General features: G+C 49.8%; 2 protein-coding genes across 3 annotated transcripts in view; both read left to right on the top strand.

Annotated features, from left to right (window-relative positions):
* The window catches only part of PTGIS (prostaglandin I2 synthase), a 39,121-nt gene extending 22,330 nt beyond the window's left edge, over window positions 1–16,791 (top strand). For both annotated transcript variants that reach the window (XM_069953960.1, XM_069953961.1), the window contains 4 exons: window positions 2,765–2,921; window positions 4,291–4,472; window positions 6,041–6,192; window positions 16,570–16,791. In XM_069953960.1, coding sequence (XP_069810061.1) covers window positions 2,765–2,921; window positions 4,291–4,472; window positions 6,041–6,192; window positions 16,570–16,732 — 654 coding nt within the window. In that variant the 3' untranslated portion in view covers window positions 16,733–16,791. The remainder of the gene's footprint in view (window positions 1–2,764; window positions 2,922–4,290; window positions 4,473–6,040; window positions 6,193–16,569) is intronic.
* A 50-nt stretch (window positions 16,792–16,841) lies between these two features.
* On the top strand, window positions 16,842–17,922 carry LOC138773053 (uncharacterized). Its single transcript, XM_069953962.1, has 2 exons — window positions 16,842–17,193; window positions 17,225–17,922. Exons 1-2 carry the CDS (start codon window positions 16,842–16,844, stop codon window positions 17,920–17,922), a joined length of 1,050 nt encoding a protein of 349 aa, XP_069810063.1.
* Window positions 17,923–19,513: the final 1,591 nt, after the last annotated feature.

Genomic DNA, 19,513 nt, shown 5'->3' with positions numbered 1-19,513 from the left:
GCACACCGCAACCTTGGGACACTTCCCCTTTCTTTGGGTGGCAAATCCGATAGTCTGGGAGGGTCACTACACCACTCTGGCCATCCGTGGTAACACTAACCCAAGGGACCTGGTAGTAACCCGGCTGGACACTGACCACAGGGGAAAAAGGAACAACCGGCCTTGTAAAATAAAAGCAGAGGTGCAATCATACCTGTGTGCCCAACCAGCACTGACGTCACAAAGTAACACCCCAAGGTCCGTCTGTATCTCAGCCAACCACTACCGGAGTGGAGTCACACTTCACCATCTAGCAAGTGACCGGCCAATCCTCCGAAACAACGCCATCACCGGGGGCTCACACCACATATATATCTTGTGGATGCAGAAGAGCTGTGTGTGTATATATCATGTGGATTCAGCAGAGCTGTGTGTGTATGTATCATGTGGATTCAGCAGAGCTGTGTGTGTATGTATCATGTGGATTCAGCAGAGCTGTGTGTGTATGTATCATGTGGATTTAGCAGAGGTGTGTGTATATCATGTGGATTCAGCAGAGCTGTGTGTGTATGTATCATGTGGATTCAGCAGAGCTGTGTGTGTATGTATCATGTGGATTCAGCAGAGCTGTGTGTGTATGTATCATGTGGATTTAGCAGAGGTGTGTGTATATCATGTGGATGCAGCAGAGCTTTGTGTGTATATCATGTGGATGCAGCATAGCTGTGTATATATATATATATATATATATATATATATATATATATATATATACTGTGTATATATATATATATATATATATATATATATATATATATATAGTGACTGCCCTGCCGGTGAGCAGGGACAGATGGTCTGTCACAGGTTAGCTTTTGGCTTGCACTTCTCCCATGTCCCAAGGGTGCTATATAAAAAGAGATCATTTGTCTCCTATCTGCCCAGTTGTAGGCTTATTCAGCCCAGGAGAGGCCATTGCTAGTGTGAAAATGCTAGAGTAGGGACCATGTCTCGAGGACGCCTGAACGTGGCAACATGGTGCACTCTGTTTGATCAAATAGTTTGCTAAGATACTCACTTTTTAATATCTACAGAGCAGGTGTTTACCGTGTGTACGTGGGGAGGAGTATATACCGTAAGCCCTTGCACCTGTGGGTTGCTGTTGCCCCTTCTGTTTTTTAAGTTAGCTGGAACAGCTGATGTAGTGGTTGGACGAGGTATAGCTTTGCCCGGTGGTAATCTGTCGTGACGCCAATGCCGGTTGGGCGCACAGGTATGGTGGCACACCTGCTTTTATTTTTTGTGAGGCTGGATATACCTTGTTCCCCTGTGGACAGTAACCTGCTGGGTTGTTTCGGAGTCCCTTGGGCAATTATCATGGTGGTCCGGAGTGGAGTAGTGACCTACCTGAACTATTGGCACTGCCACCCACAGAAAGGGAAGATGACCCAAGGAAGTGATTACTGTGTAGGTGCTTAGTAAAGAACCACAGAGTCCCGTTAAAATAAATATAATTTTGTTTACTGTGAAGATACCTGATACAGGAAAATACAGTATAATTTTGTCTTGATAAGTTATTTTATACTTTAGACAGGAACTTTATACTTTAGACAGGAACAGATCTGTACTGAGAGTTGAAGAGGTGACAGCGGTGCTGACTGAGCTGCGTTCTGAGAGGTAGAAAAGGATCAGAAGAGTAGAGAGGAAGATGTCGAGAGAGTCCCAACCCAAGTAATACTGTTCTCTGCGGAACTTCAGAGGTAGAATAAGTAGAATACTTGAGAGTAGAGAGAATACTTGTTTTGACTCTTTTGGTCTTTGCACCACCTATTGCCCACCAGTGTCGGATGACCTGTCCTAGGGGGTGACACAAGCCCCAGACCTTGTTACCTGGGATGAGTAGAGTGGTCAGAGTCCTCTGATTACACCCGTGCTGTGAGATAGAGTGCATAGGCTTCTAGCAACTTTGCTCTATCCAGATCAGTTCCTTTACTTTTTGTGTGGATACTGTCATGCACTGTGTTCCTCTTTGTCCGCGGCGTGGGTTAGGATGATCTCTGACTTGTCCTCTCTAGTAGTGACTTAACACTGCATAGTGTGGAATACAGTTGCTTGAAGAGAAACTGTGTCTAGATAGATGTGCTCTGCTCTATGTCTAGACCACAACTTGAACTCGGGACCTGGCAGGAGCCAGGGCCCAACTTGACAGCTGTAGGGAGCATCCTAACTTGCGTTGTTCCTCTACAGAATCCAAGGCAAAAGACCTCACACTTCCTCTACCCATGTGACTTCCTTCCTACAGCATGTGTAAACTGTCCTTTGAGTGGGTGAGGAGTGTTTGTGAATAAGTAAAGAGAGAGATGATAGGCTAAGAGAAGAAAGAACTCTCATTGGTGTACAGATCCATGTGGTACATAAGCAAAACAATAACCCTTTAGTTCCTACAGCTGTGCAATATCTGGGTGTACATACTTATAACAACGACACCTAGTGGCAGAACTCTGGTACATTACCACTTATACTTAAAAGTACATGCTTTTGCGAAGGGTGTAACCAATAGCAACACCCGTGGTGGGACACCATATATATATATGTATACCATGTGGATTCAGCAGAGCTCCCCCTTGTAAAGCAAAGCCCTCTAATGCTCTGCACTGTAACTCTCCGCCCTGTAACCTTCAGCAGCTGGAAGTAGATCATTGTCACTATCAGCGACGTTCTCTGAAAGGGCGGAGAGCAGGGCACTAGGGAGAGTGGGAGTATTACACTCTACTATAATGTCTTCCAGGGTAACACGGGTCCTGCTGCCTTTTGGCTCCTCCTCTTTCTCCTGAAGAACCATGAGGCCATGGGAGCTGTCCAGGCTGAACTGGAAGGTCTACTAAAAGGCCACGGGATGAGACACATGACCCGCCAAGAGACACTGGACTCTGCCACCGTACTCGGTGAGTGGCCCCGCCCCTCCAATGTCAGACCCGCCCCCTGACTAAGGGAAAACTCATTGCCCAAAGGGCCGACATTTCATCTCTGACTCTGAAGCCAACCAATATATGGTAACTAGAGATGAGCGAACCGGGTTCGGGTTGGAGTCGATTCGAACCCGATCTTTCGGTATTTGATTAGCGGGGGCTGCTGAACTTTGATAAAGCTCTAAGGTTGTCTGGAAAACATGGATCCAGCCAATGACTATATCCAGGATTTCCACATAGCCTTAGGGCTTTATCCAACTTCAGCAGCCACCGCTAATCAAATGCCGAAAGTTCGGGTTCGGATGGACTCCAGCATGCTCCAGGTTCGCTCATCTCTAATGGTAACCCCAATACCAGAAGCTGCACTACTGAGAGAATCGGCCATGTTGTATGGAAACACCATCTCCTTTACTATCTACATCCTGCAAAGTGACAAGTATAAAAGGTTCCTTACCACAGTCTAGTCTACACACCCCATACTGTGGTCCATGTCCGGTGATGTGGATGGAGAAGCAGTAGTGCAGCCTCAGGTTCTGGTCACACAGTCTTGTGTTTATACTCTGTACTGTTGTCCATGTCCAGTAATGTGGATGGAGAAGCAGTAGTGCAGCCTCAGGTTTTGGTCACACAGTCTTGTGTATATACTCTGTACTGTTGTCCATGTCCAGTAATGTGGATGGAGAAGCAGTAGTGCAGCCTCAGGTTTTGGTCACACAGTCTTGTGTATATACTCAGTACTGTGGTCCATGTCCAGTAATGTGGATGGAGAAGCAGTAGTGCAGCCTCAGGTTTTGGTCACACAGTCTTGTGTATATACTCTGTACTGTTGCCCATGTCCAGTAATGTGGATGGAGAAGCAGTAGTGCAGCCTCAGGTTCTGGTCACACAGTCTTGTGTATATATACTCAGTACTGTGGTCCATGTCCAGTAATGTGGATGGAGAAGCAGTAGTGCAGCCTCAGGTTCTGGTCACACAGTCTTGTGTACACACTCTGTACTGTGGCCCATGTCCAGTAATGCGGATGGAGAAGCACATGAGAAACCTCACTGGCCCCTGGGGCCACAATGAGGGGGGGCCCTCCAACTTGGGGGAGAGTGTCTATTGCTGTGTGACCACTCCTCCGCTGCAGGGACCGGACCACAGGGGGTGCACAGTGCGACACGCCTGCAGATTGGAGGCCACATCTTCCTCTATGATATAGGCTATGAGCTGGTAGCGGGGTCACATGGGGCAGTTACACCTTGTATCCATGTGCATTCATACACCTATACAACTATACACCCATCAGATTGGGGGGGCACCCTGTGAACCCTTCAAACACAGAGCACCTGTGTACTTTTCCAGGCAGCGCCTTGGACGAGTGCCTGCGCCTGACCGCCGCGCCCTTCATCACACGGGAAGTGCTGTCTGGACTGCCCCTGAAGCTGGCAGATGGCAGAGAATACACCCTAAGGAAGGGCGACCGTCTCTGCCTCTTCCCCTATGTCAGTCCTCAGATGGACCCGGAGATTCACATGGAGCCACAGGTACCTGCTGCGCCACCTACTGACTACACACAGAGGGGCAGAATGCAGCATCCTACCCATAGGCCACCCAGCTGCCCAATCCCTGACAATAGAACCAGAAGAGTGCCCCCCATAGAGGACCTCAATGCAGCCACAATGACGGGACCGCAATGCAGCCACAACAATGGGACTTCAGTGCAGCCACAATGACGGGACCTCAGTGCAGCCACAATGACGGGACCTCATTGCAGCCACAATGACAGGACCTCAGTGCAGCCACAATGACTGGAACTCAGTGCAGCCACAATGACGGGACCTCAGTGCAGCCACAATGACAGGACCTCAGTGCAGCCACAATGACGGGACCTCAGTGCAGCCACAATGACTGGACCTCAGTGCAGCCACAATGACTGGACCTCAGTGCAGCCACAATCATGGGACCTCAGTGCAGCCACAATGACTGGACCTCGGTGCAGCCACAATGACTGGACCTCGGTGCAGCCACAATGACAGGAACCTCGTTGCAGCCACAATGATGGGACCTCGGTGCAGCCACAATGACGGGACCTCGGTGCAGCCACAATGATGGGACCTCGGTGCAGCCACAATGACGGGACCGCAGTCAGCCACAATGACGGGACCTCAGTGTAGCCACAATGACGGGACCTCAGTGCAGCCACAATGACGGGACCTCAGTGCAGCCACAATGACGGGACCTCAGTGCAGCCACAATGACGGGACCTCAGTGCAGCCACAATGACGGGACCTCAGTGTAGCCACAATGATGGGACCTCAGTGCAGCCACAATGACTGGACCTCAGTGCAGCCACAATGATGGGACCTCAGTGCAGCCACAATGATGGGACCTCAGTGCAGCCACAACAATGAGACTTCAGTGCAGCCACAATGATGGGACCTCAGTGTAGCCACAATGACGGGACCTCAGTGCAGACACAATGACGGGACCTCAGTGCAGCCACAATGATGGGACCTCAGTGCAGTCACAATGACGGGACCTCAGTGCAGCCACAATGACGGGACCTCAGTGCAGTCACAATGACGGGACCTCAGTGCAGTCACAATGACGGAACCTCAGTACAGCCACAATGACAGGACCCTTAGTGGAGCCACAGTCACAGGACCACAGTGCAGCCACAACAACAGGATTGCAGTGCAGCCATGATGAAAGGACCGCAGTGCAGCAACAATGACATGATGCAGGACCGTAGTGCATCCACAGTGACAGGACTGCGGTGAAGCCACAATGACAGGACACACAACTGCAGAGCAGCAACAAGGACAGGATGCAGTACCCCTGAGAACATGGAGATCCGTGTGTATAATGCATGACACTAGATTGGTTCTTCCTCTGATCAGTTTAGCAGTGCTGTTCATTACAGCATATGCCATTCTAGTTTTCTTACATGTGAACAGTCCTGCCCTTACTAAGAATTATAGACCAGTGGCACACGTGTTCCCAGTCTCCCTGCGTCTATCAGATATATACAAGATCCACCGCAGCGGCAGTGGGGGCATGGGGCGACTAGTGGTCGGTCAGATACCTAGGTAATTGCTGCTTCCTCTTGCAGACGTTTCGGTATGACCGCTTCCTCAGTGTACACACTTCTCAAAAAACTGGCTTCTACAAGGCGGGCAGGAGACTGAGGCACGCCAGCATGCCCTGGGGCCTGGGCAGCAACATGTGTGATGGGAGGTTCCACGCTATCAACAGCATCAAACTGTAAGGAGGAATTCACACTGCTGAAAATGTTGCGTTTTATGTGCACCACCCTCACTAAGGACTCCCACTGGTCTGCCGTCCTAACTAGGGACACCACACTGGTGCACCGCCCTCACTAAGACAACCCCACTGACTAGATGCACCACCACCACTAAGAAAACCCCACTGACTAGATGCACCACCCTCACTAAGGACAACACACTGACTAGATGCACCACCCTCACTAAGGACACCACACTGGTGCACCATCCCCACTAAGAAAACCCCACTGACTAGATGCACCACCCTCACTAAGAAAACCCCACTGACTAGATGCACCATCCCCACTAAGGACACCACACTGGTGCACCATCCCCACTAAGAAAACCCCACTGACTAGATGCACCACCCCCACTAAGAAAACCCCACTGACTAGATGCACCATCCCCACTAAGGACACCACACTGGTGCACCATCCCCACTAAGAAAACCACACTGACTAGATGCACCACCTCTACTAAGAAAACCCCACTGACTAGATGCACCACCCTCACTAAGGACACCATACTAAGTGCACCGCCCTCACTAAGGACACCACACTGGTGCACCACCCTCACTAAGGACACCACACTGATGCACCACCTTCCCTAAGGACACCACACTGATGCACCACCCTCACTAAGGACACCACACTGGTGCACCACCTTCCCTAAGGACACCACACTGATGCACCACCCTCACTAAGGACACCACACTGATGCACCACCCTCACTAAGGACACCACACTGGTGCACCACCTTCCCTAAGGACACCACACTGATGCACCACCCTCACTAAAGACACCACACTGGTGCACCACCTTCCCTAAGGACACCACACTGACTAGGTGCACTGTCCTAACTAAGGACACCACACTCACTGGGTGCACCACCTTCACTAAGGACACCACACTGACTAGGTGCACTGTCCTAACTAAGGACACCACACATGTGCACTCTCCTCACTAAGGGCACCTCACATATGCACCACCCCACTAAGGACACCACACTGGGACACCACACGTGTGCACCCTCCTCACTAAGGGCACCACACTTGTACATCACCCCCACTAAGGGCACCATCCTTACTAAGGACACCACACTGACTAGATGCACTATCCTAACTAAGGACACCACACGTGTGCACCCCCCTTACTAAGGATACCTCACGTGTGCACCCTCTTACTAAGGACACCTCACTTGTGCACCACCCCATTAAGGAAACCACACTGACTAGGTGCGCCATCCTAACTAAGGACACCACACTGACTACGTGCAACCCCTGAATAAGCAAAAAACATTAGTGCATCACCCTCACCAAGTACACCATACCTTCTGCGCTGCTGTGTGATACAGCATCCTACTTTCTGACTCTCCTGTCCTGCTTCAGCTCTCACCTGCTCCAGCTGTCAATCATTTTGGAGGAGGCAGTGGCCTGAAGATACAGTTGCAGTGTCCCAGAACAGCCCTTCTCATGCTCATACTTTTATTATAACCAGTTCTGTTTTGGAAAGCTATGGTCCACTGCAAACTGCGTGTATTGTGTCACCCCTACAGTATTCAGGTCTGCTATTTCATTCATTTATTGCATGTATATTCAGGTATCAGTGCCTAATGGTATTATGTCGCCTCCCAGTGGTCAAGTATGGTACTTCTCATGTATATTTCTCTGTGTATGCCTAATGGTGTGATGATGCAGTGGCTGGATGTCACGTGACTGTGCCCTGCTTCCATGGTAACACCAATGGTCATCGAGCTTTTGGCTGGGGTTACCATGTGACTTCCTGTGCTACCTCAGTCTTGCCCTCCACCTTCAGGAGACAAGTTCTGTGTTTGTCCTCTCTCCCTGCTAAGAGAGAGGCCTGCATGTGCTCTGCTGCTCCAGTCCACTGGCTGTGTTCCTGTCTCAAGTCTCAAGATTCTCATCTGGGTGTCGATTCTTCAGTCATTCTTCAGCTCCTCTCATCATCATCTTCTCTAATCATCAACAGCAAGTATTTCATTCAAGTCTCATTCCACCCAGCATCTCACTTTAGTTTCACTACTACTCCCATCATTCAGCACGCTACTCTCACAGCCTATTGCAGCATCACCCATTACTCTGCTTTATTCAAGATTGCCTTATTCCCGGTTGCATCCGGAGAGACTGTTGCTACTAGTTACCACCGTTACAATAAATATACAACTACTGTTGTTTCTGAACCTTGGCATTGGTGTAATAATTGGTGCCCTGACTAAGGACAACGAAGAATCGCATGCCCAGTATTCCCGCATGGTCAGGAGCCCGGTTTCCAGCTGTATCACTCTCGTGCCTACACCGTGACAACCCTATATCCTACAGCTGCCCCGATTCCTGCCTGTTAGCACCATCTATACTGCGGAGTGGCCCCTAGGGGCCAGGGCATCGCATTTGGCGTCACGAACAGGATTACGATCGCAGTGTGTGCCCCCCAAGAGTGTGCCGCAACCCCAAAGAGACTTTGCAACTGTCCCGCTGTGGCCCAGGAAGGGGTTAAGGCCGCATTCCCCAGGTTCCCGCGCGCGCCGCTCACGCTCCACCCCCGGCCCTTCAGCTATTACCTCCGTTGCCGGGGGAAGAAGACTCCTGCTGCACCTGCCGGAAGTTGCCGGGCCCAGCTTCCGCCCGCTCCACCGCTGTCTTCTGCAAGCCTGCTGCTCCTGTCTCGGTCATCTCAGCTCACCGCCAATCATCCGGACCACTCGGTGCAGCTCATCCGGGGATCCCGTCTGCTGCGCTGGGACAGTCAGATAAGTGAAAGTTCCCCATCATGTCAATCCCGGATGATGATGCCGTCGGCGGGTCAAACAGTCCACCGTCCTCACCCGCTGGCGCACCCGCTCCTCCAGCTGCCCCCCTTGCATCTGCTAGTGCTGCTGGAGTGCCGTTTTTCATTGGGCCCAATCACCTACCCAGCTATAAGGGGGAGCCCCACACCTTGGCTGCTTTTAAGGAGAAGATCTCTCGTACTCTTGAACTGGTTTCTCTCTCTCCTACCCAGCAGGTACAACTCCTATTCGGACAATTAGAAGGTCCTGCTGCTGAGGAGGTCCGGTCATGGCCCGCTACGGAGAAAGCGGGGGTACAGCAGATTCTTGATCGCATCAGGAGAGAATTTGAGGTACAGTCCCCCACAGAAATTCACCTCCAGTTCTATGATCGGCGCCAGAGATCAGGTGAGACCCTGAGAGACTATGCCCTTGCCCTCCAGTCTGCCTATCGGGCCCTACAACAGGTGGATGTCATTGACCCCTCTGCAGCAGAAAACATAATCACAGATCATTTCATAGAGGGCATAGACTCTAGGCTCATTCAAAGCCAGTTGCGCATGTTGGCTGCGCAGAACCCTAATATGTCCTTCCTGGATTTCAAAACCCTGGCTCTGAGGGTAGTAGGAACTGACTACCCCTGCCATAACTGTCCCCCCACCTCGAGTCAGCCAGTACTGACAGGTGTGACCCCTGGGCATGTCACCACGCCTTCTATTTAATCTGTTCCATCTGTCTAGGCCGTGCAAGCTTCTCTCACCAGCCCCCTAGCTACTCCTGACCTCCTTACTCAAGTAGTCAACTCTCTTTGTCAAGCCATCAAAGAGCTAAAGGGGACTTCATCCACCTCCTCCTCTTGCTCTACCTCCAGCCAGGCCCTGTCTCCAGAGTCACCTCCCGGGCGTCCACGCTCTGCCCTATCCATAACCCACAGGGCCACACCTCCAGAGCGGCCCTACTGTGACTACTGTCGGCGACATAGACACTACCAATCCCAGTGCTTTCAGTTAAACGGGCCACCCCCGGGTCCGAGGGCCAACACCCGGGAGGTAGAATCTCAGGCCCGCAGGAGTCACAATGGCTCTCAAAATTCTTATCGCAATGCCCGCATGTGACTCTATGGTGTTACAGTCTTGGGCATGAATGTCATTCGCCATGTATTCTCTGAATTAGTAGCTGCCTTGCATAACTCTCTGTCTCAAGCTTCTTCCCCCTACAGGCAAGCCATCCAGAAGACTATCAAGGCGCTCACCGCTCAGCAGAGGTTTGTCAATCACCGTGGGGAGATTTGTCGTGTCCGTACTAGAGATGCTCGCCCAATCACTATCCCAGCTAACAGTGAGACCCTTATCTGGTGCAGGGCTCGACCGGGCCTAGACAACGCTGACTACGAGGCTGTATTAGATTCCATCGAGATTGAGGGTCAACCCCTTGTCATGGCTGCCCGAAGTCTAGTGACCGTCTCCAATGGTCAGGTTCCAGTACGGCTGGTCAACCTCAGTGCATCTCCAGTCGACCTACCTAAGTTTACTACGGTTGCCATGCTCCACCAACTCGACCCTGAGGATCTCATATGTGAAGAGACTATTGCCCACCAGAGGTCGATTAGGGCATCATCAGGAGAATCCAAACAGTCCCGCGCTCCTTGGTGGGATGTCCTCAACATCGGGGATGCCAACACCCCAATCGAGCATATTTAGGGGGTACTCAAAGTTGCCAAGCGCCATCACAAGGCCTTCAGCAAGCACTCACTTGACTTTGGTAAAACTGGTCTGGTCCAACATCGAATTAATACCAAAGATCATCCTCCTATCAAGGAGAAGCACTGGCGTATTCCGACTGCCAGCTATCAGCAGGTGAAGAAACTGCTCCAGGAAATGAAGGACACCAACGTCATCCAGGAGAGCCAAAGTCCGTGGGCTGCCCCTATCGTCCTCGTTAAAAAGAAGGACGGCAACATCAGATTCTGTGTTGACTACCGGAAGCTGAACACCATTACTCACAAGGATGCCTATCCGCTGCCTCGTATAGAGGAATCTATTGCTGCTCTGGGTTCAGCCGCCTACTTCTCAACGTTGGACCTCACCAGTGGGTATTGGCAGGTGCCCATGGCCCCGGAAGACCGGGAGAAGACAGCGTTTACTACCCCCATGGGACTCTATGAGTTCACAAGTATGCTGTTTGGGCTCTGCAACACCCCCGCCACATTTCAGTGGTTAATGGAGAGGTGCCTCGGTCACCTCAACTTCAAAAGTGTATTGCTCTACCTGGATGACGTCATTGTCTATTCAAGCACTTATGAGGACCATATTCATCACTTAGCCGAAGTGTTTCAAGTCCTTATTGACCATGGCCTCAAGATCAAACCGTCGAAGTGCCACCTCCTCAAACCGCAGGTGAACTATTTGGGGCATGTTGTGAGTGCCGAGGGGATACAACCTGATCCCGAGAAGATCTCGGCTGTGGGAAATTGGGGCAGTCCCAAGAGGGTGAAAGAGGTGAGAAGCTTCCTTGGATTTGCGGGCTATTACCGCCGCTTCATACCCCACTTCGCCCAGGTGGCTGAACCACTCAAAGAGCTACTCTGCGGCTGTCCTCGAGAGAACTACAGTCGACGGCTACCCATAGAGTGGTCTGAACGCCAGGAGACGGCGTTTCAAACCCTGAAGGCCCTGTTGATCTCGCCTCCCTTCCTGGCTTACCCTGACTATAGTCAGCCTTTCCATCTCTACACAGACGCCAGCTTCCAAGGCCTAGGGGCTGTCCTGTCTCAAGTCCAGGGTAATCAGGAAAGAGTTATTGCCCATGCCAGCCGAAGTTTAAGAGGCCCGAAGTTTAAGAGGCGCTGAAAAGAACGATAGTAACTACAGCTCGTTCAAATTGGAGTTGCTTGTCTGGTGTGGGCCGTTACTGAAAAATTCAAAGATTACCTCGCGGCTACCCCATTCACTGTCTATACGGATAACAACCCGCTAGCTCACCTCAATACCGCGCGACTGGGCGCTCTGGAACAGCGTTGGGCCTCTAGGCTGGCCAACTTCAACTTCGAAAACAAGTATCAAAGCGGCAAGGCCAATGTGAATGCTGACCTGCTGTCTCGACTGCCTAGAGGTGAGGAAGCCCCAGAGGATGACAACTGGGAAGATGTAGAGATGCCCCCATTTTATCGGAGATTCGCTACTCAGAGTACTACCACAGCGGTCAAAGAGAGCGGGACATCCCCTGACCCCGGGCCCTATCAAGATTTGTCCAGATGGCAGACCATCCAGAATGAGTCTAGAGTCTTGGGGGAAATCTATGACTACTTGTCTACTGGGAGAGTCCCCATGAGAATCAAGAGGCCCTATCCAGACGTTGAACTGAGACGTCTTTGGAGACAGAGGAATCGGCTCTTCCTTCATAGGGGCCTACTTCTAAGGAATTCGTTGGACCCCGTCTCTGGAGAAGGATGCCATCAGATCTTGATTCCCCGGCGAGACGCCAAAGTGGTGTTAGATGCCTACCATGACCGTTTCGGCCATTTCGGGGTTCATAAGACTGAGGCGACCATCCGTCAACGGTTGTATTGGATCGGGATGCGGGCTGACATTGAGAACTGGTGTGCTGAATGCCCCGCCTGTAACATCTCCAAGGCGGGAGGAAGAGAGGCCTGAGCTCCCTTGCATTCCATTGTGTCCCACCGGCAAATCAGCTTGTTGCCTTGGACCATGTGAAGTTGGCCCCGACGAGATGTGGATACACCTATGCCCTGACCATGGTCGATCACTACTCCAAGTGGGTAGTCGTGGTACCCGTTCGAGACTTGACTGCAAGGAGCACAGCCATCACTTTCTACAAAGAATATGTGAAACACTACGGCTGTCCTGAGTCCCTGCTCACAGACCGAGGCCCGGCTTTCGAATCTCAACTCTTCCATGAGCTATGCACTTACCACGAGTGCAAAAAGCTTCGTACCACGGCTTATCACCCACAAGGCAATGGTCTCTGTGAGAAAGTCAACCAGGTCTTCATCAATATGCTAAGAACAGCTTCGGTGGCAAAACGGGTGGAATGGCCTCACCTGTTAAATGAGCTGGTGGAAATCTATAACAACACCACTCATTGCTCTATAGGCTACTCTCCTTTCTATCTGATGTTCGGGCGCCAAGGTCAGCTTACTCAAGACCGTGCGCTTGGAGTTCAAGTAACTGACACTTTCAACCCTCTGCCTGATACCGACTAGGTCCAAGAGGATCAGAGGAGGATTCAAGATGCCCAAGAGATTGTCGACCAGAAGATGGGAGAGGCCCACCAGTGTCAGGAATATGCTTATAATCAAGGGGCGCATGCCACACCACTAAGAGTGGGGGACAGAGTCTGGCTCAAAAAGTATCACCGCACCCACAAGTTGGAAAGTCTATGGAAGCCTGAACCCTATATCATTTCTGCTATTCCCTATCCAGAGACTGACGTCAAGAAGCCAGATCTGGCCCCTCAAACTGTACATCGGAAAAGGATAAAGCGCTGTGTGAGGGAGGATCCTCAGCATCCTGTCCAGCATCCTGTCCAGCACCTGTACAGGCACTTCCACCAGTCTCAGAGGCTCCATCTAAACCGGCCTCTCTTGAAGATATGTTCCAAACTGAACCATTCCTCATGGCCATTGGCTATCAGGGGATTCCGATGAACACCCCAGTTATCCTGCCTCCTGCGGCTCCGCCTCCTGCGGTTCCTCCTCCTCAACCAGCTGCTGTCAATGACCCCCAATCTGTTCCAGAGCAAGCTACTCATGAAGCCAACCTCATGCTGAGACGGTCTGAGCGCTCAACTCGGGGAACACTACCAATCCGCTACAGAGACCAAAGTCCTTAAACTGTTCCTGTTTTGTTGTTGTTCCTCTGTGATTAAAAAGTTCTATGCAACGTTCAAGGTTCGTGCCTGGTTCTCCTGACCAAGTTTCCTTATTATCATCCAGCTATGTGCTGATGGACACTCATTGACTCAAACTGTTCTTCAGTGCCTGTCCCAGAGCCTTTACATGGACGATGGTGTATATTGCCTAAAGAGACTCTACCACACAGAGACACTTATCCAGTTCTTCCTAAAGCCCTTGTCGTGATTATGTGATTGTCAGAGGTTTATTATTGTATTTCATGATTGCACTTCAGCTTTGCACTTCAGTAGTCAAAAGTCTATTTTCATGTCAGAGTCATATATATATATTTTCCTACCTCTGAGTAAGCAGAAAAGTCATTTAGATAGTCTCAGAGTAAAGTGTGTCTTTTGAAAAAGTATTTTCTCACAGTGTATATTTTCATGTCAGAGTCAGACAGTTTCCTCCTCCTCTGAGTAAAGAAGTCAGTCTACATATTTATATCTATAGCCTCAGAAAAAGTGTATTTTCTAAAGAGTGTATTTTTCAGAAGAATCTTCTATTTTCTCCATGCATAGTGTTATTATATCTACAGCTGGAAAGATTATTTGAGCCAGTTTTCTTCAGATGTTTTCAGAGTTATGTGAGCCAATCCTCCTCCAGACCTCGCAGTATTTGTTGTCTTTTGTATTTCCCTTCCTTTTGTGTCCAGTGTCGGTTCACCTCTGTCTTGTCCCTACACACGGTAGTTGCTACACATAGTCATACTTAACCTTTCCATTTGTTCATACATATTGCACCTTGGATATCTTTTCGTGTGTTCGGCCTATTGAGTAATTGTGTCGAGTGATTGACTGGTATGTATGGCGCGCCAAATGTATGCTTGTTTTTGTTATTTTATTCTTTCTCTTCCAGGTGTCCAAGTCACTTCACACAGACACCCAAGGCCGTACACAGGTCTTCACAGTTCTCTTTCTTACAGTAGGGTAACTCATTTTCATTGGAAACCTACTTTCAAACTGACTGGAATATTGAGGGTCCCCCGCCAGCAGTTAAGTAGTCCTGACTTCCATGTGAGATGGTCCACGCACTAATTACCTGTAACCAGAGTACGTTAGGCACCCCTAGGTGAAGTCCTGACACTAGGGTTTTCTTTCTCTTCATATTTTCTCTTGTCACCTGTGCCTTGAGCGTAAGAAACACACATCTACATATTCACTCACACTGACATTCCTTCCTCTTGTCTTGTTGTCCTGGTCCTCTATGTTCATTCGGCCACATCCACCTTAGCTTGTGGTTCGCCGAGGTCGGCTCATTTCTAGTAGGGAGGTATGCAGTGTCCCAGAACAGCCCTTCTCATGCTCATACTTTTATTATAACCAGTTCTGTTCTGGAAAGCTATGGTCCACTGCAAACTGCGTGTATTGTGTCACCCCTGCAGTATTCAGGTCTGCTATTTCATTCATTTATTGCATGTATATTCAGGTATCAGTGCCTAATGGTATTATGTCGCCTCCCAGTGGTCAAGTATGGTACTTCTCATGTATATTTCTCTGTGTATGCCTAATGGTGTGATGATGCAGTGGCTGGATGTCACGTGACTGTGCCCTGCTTCCATGGTAACACCAATGGTCATCGAGCTTTTGGTTGGGGTTACCATGTGACTTCCTGTGCTACCTCAGTCTTGTCCTCCACCTTCAGGAGACAAGTTCTGTGTTTGTCCTCTCTCCCTGCTAAGAGAGAGGCCTGCGTGTGCTCTGCTGCTCCAGTCCACTGGCTGTGTTCCTGTCTCAAGTCTCAAGATTCTCATCTGGGTGTCGATTCTTCAGTCATTCTTCAGTTCCTCTCATCATCATCATCTTCTCTAATCATCAACAGCAAGTATTTCATTCAAGTCTCATTCCACCCAGCATCTCAACTTTAGTTTCACTACTACTCCCATCATTCAGCACGCTACTCTCACAGCCTATTGCAGCATCACCCATTACTCTGCTTTATTCAAGATTGCCTTATTCCCGGTTGCATCCGGAGAGACTGTTGCTACTAGTTACCACCGTTACAATAAATATACAACTACCGTTGTTTCTGAACCTTGGCATTGGTGTGATAATTGGTGCCCTGACTAAGGACAACGAAGAATTGCATGCCCAGTATTCCTGCATGGTCAGGAGCCCGGTTTCCAGCTGTATCACCCTCGTGCCTACACCATGACAACCCTATATCCTACAGCTGCCCCGGTTCCTGCCTGTTAGCACCATCTATACTGCGGAGTGGCCCCTAGGGGCCAGAGCATTGCACAGTGGCTGCCAGAGAGCAGGACAGGAGAGACACAGAGCAGGATGCCGGATCACACAGCAGCGCCTAAGGTAAGTACAGTATGCACTGCTTCTAATTTGGAAACTAACAGCACAGATATATGGTTATCTGTGTTTCCAGTTTGAATGATTGCTGTGATTTTTAAATGGGTTATCCAGCGCTACAAAAACACTCTTGTCTCCAGTTCAGGTGCGGTTTGCAATTAAGCTCCATTTAGTTCAATGGAACTGAGTTTCAAACCCCACCCAAAAGGGAGACAAGAGGCCAAAACTCGTCATGTGTAAAAGGCCATTAAGTGAGTATTTGGTATTGAGACCTCTGTGGCTGATAATTATGTGTTCAGTATCACCCTCCCGCTCCCTCGGGCACAGCCCCCGCCACTAACCGCTCTTTTTCCGTTATCAGGTTTGTTTGGCTCATGCTTCTTAATTTTGAATTCAAATTGAAAAACCCACAAGAGACAATTCCAGATATTGACCGAAGTCGATATGGATTTGGCGTTGTCCAACCAGAAGGTGACGTTGTCTTTCAATATCGGAAGCGATATGACAAGATATCTACAGAGTGACCAGAACATGGTGGGTGACGTGCAACTGACACCAACCCACAATTCATCAGCCAGCTAACACAATCCATCACATCACGGTGAAGGACAGGAACACAGGAAACACAACCAGATGGCAAACACTCATCACCAACAAGATCCCCCTGACCTCTGCCCAATACCAACAAGATCCTCCTCAACCTCACCCATTACCAGCAAGATCCTCCCGAACCTCGCTAATAACCAACAAGATTATCTTCCCCGCTTATTACCAGCACGATCCTCATTAACAACAAGATCCTCCGCACGCCGCTCATCAATAAACAAAATCCGCCTACACCTCGCTCATCACCAAGATCCTCCCGCACCCCGGTCATCAACAACAAGATCCTCCGCACCCCGCTCATCAACAACAAGATCCTCCGCCCCCTGCTCATCACCAAGATCCTCCCGTAGCTGGCTCATCAACAAGATCTTCCCACAGCCTGCTCATCAACAACAAGATCCTCCCACAGCCTGCTCATCAACAACAAGATCCTCCCGCAGCCCGCTCATCAACAAGATCCTCCCGCAGCCCGCTCATCAACAAGATCCTCCCGCACACCGCTAATCAACAAGATCCTCCGCACCCCGCTTCTCAACAAGATCTTCCTGCACCCCGCTCATCAACAACCAGATCTCCCTGCACCTCACTCATCAACAACAAGGTCCTCTGCACCCCACTCATCAACAAGATCCTCCTGCACCCTGTTCATCAACAACCAGATCCTCCGCACCCCGCTCATCAACAAACAGAATCCCCCTGCACCCTGCTTATCAATAAACAAAATCCGCCTACACCCCACTCATCACCAAGATCCTCCCGCAGCCCGCTCATCAACAAGATCTTCCTGCACCCCGCTCATCAACAAGATCCTCCGCACCCCGCTTATCAACAAGATCTTCCTGCACCCCGCTCATTAACATCCAGATCCCCCTGCACCTCACTCATCAACAACAAGATCCTCCTGCACCCTGCTCATCAACAACCAGATCCTCCACACCCTGCTCATCAACAAACAGAATCCCCCTGCACCCTGCTTATCAATAAACAAAATCCGCCTACACCCCGCTCATCACCAAGATCCTCCCGCAGCCCGCTCATCAACAACAAGATCCTCCCGCACCCCGCAGAGAAGGTGTCACCTCGACTCCTACAGCCTTCTTCCAGGTGACCTGGAATGGTGCCTCCTGGTTCTCGGAGCTGCTATAGATGTGGTCCCCAGGGTATCTGCAAGCAGTCTGCGGTCTGTGGTTACCTTGGACAAAATAATCCCAGTAAAGACAGCAAAGGTTGTGTTTGCTGGTGGGGAGAAATATGAAGTGACTCTGGACTGGGGGAAAGGACCTGTCCAGCATGCAGTGGAGGTGATGGACAAGCTGCCTGCTGATATACTGCTGGGAAATGATGTCGGAGACATCTGGTACAGCATTACCAGAAGACAGACGGCAAAAACGCCTTACACTTACCAACCATATAAAAGATGCTTGCCCAGAAATATGGCACCTAAGAATGTTACATGCTGGAATTGTGACAATTACGGTCATTTATCGAGGAATTGTCCTCAGACTAAGAAAATACTAACTGGTTACATCTGTGGTGGACAAGGACATGTCTAACACTTAAGTTGTATTAGCATTGTACATTGTTATACTGATCAGTGACTTTTATGACCCTTTGGAATCCAGAGCTGGGACCTTCATCTCTACCTGGTAATATGGATCCACCCTGATAACTGATGTAGCACAGGAGGTGGGGGCAGGTTAGGGGTGTTGTGTGTTTGTCTGAGGCGAGTTAAGCCCCTATTACACAAGGCATTGCAGAGGAGCAAACAAGTGATATCAGCGCTCGCTTGCTCCTTGTTCCCCGCTCACTGCTGGCGCTATAACATGTCTTGGGTGCAAGCGATAAGAGCTGGGGGTGGTGCGGGGAGGACAGGCCATAGAAGTTAGCAGCGGTCTGCTGCCGCCGCTCCTGTTCTGCAGTGCGACGGCAGCAGATCATTGCTATGTTAGTTGTTCGCCTTTCAACATGCTAAAAGACGACAGACAACACTCAGCCGACATCGTTCATGTCGGCTGATCGTTGTCTTCTATTACACAGGATGATTATCGGCCGAATACGGACAATAATCATTTTGTGTAATAGGGCCTTAAGCTACGGTGCTCTTCTTACTATGTTGCCGTGTATTTCATATGTAAAGTGTCCATTGCATTGGAATAAAGAACTTTATTAGAGAAAAGACTAACCACTCAGTGCCTCTCTATTGGTCAGATGTCCCTTTTGTGACAAACCACATCACACACATCACCAACACCTCCATATACACTACAGGTGTACCACATCACACACATCACCAACACCTCCATATACACTACAGGTATACTACATCACACACATCGCTAACACCTCCATATACACTACAGGTGTACCACATCACCAATACCTCCATATACGCTACAGGTGTACCACATCACACACATCACCAACACCTCCATATACACTACAGGTGTACCACATCACACACATCGCCAACACCTCCATATACACTACAGGTGTACCACATCACACACATCACCAACACCTCCATATACACTACAGGTGTACCACATCACACACATCGCCAACACCTCCATATACACTACAGGTGTACCACATCACACACATCGCCAACACCTGTACATACACTACAGATGTACCACATCACACACATCACCAATACCTCCATATACACTACAGGTGTACCACATCACACACATCACCAA

This window comes from Dendropsophus ebraccatus, chromosome 14 (assembly GCF_027789765.1).
Source record: "Dendropsophus ebraccatus isolate aDenEbr1 chromosome 14, aDenEbr1.pat, whole genome shotgun sequence".
In the NCBI taxonomy this organism is placed as follows: domain Eukaryota; kingdom Metazoa; phylum Chordata; class Amphibia; order Anura; family Hylidae; genus Dendropsophus; species Dendropsophus ebraccatus.
Note: the sequence above shows the minus strand (reverse complement) of the source record. Positions and strands in the feature narration are given on the sequence as shown.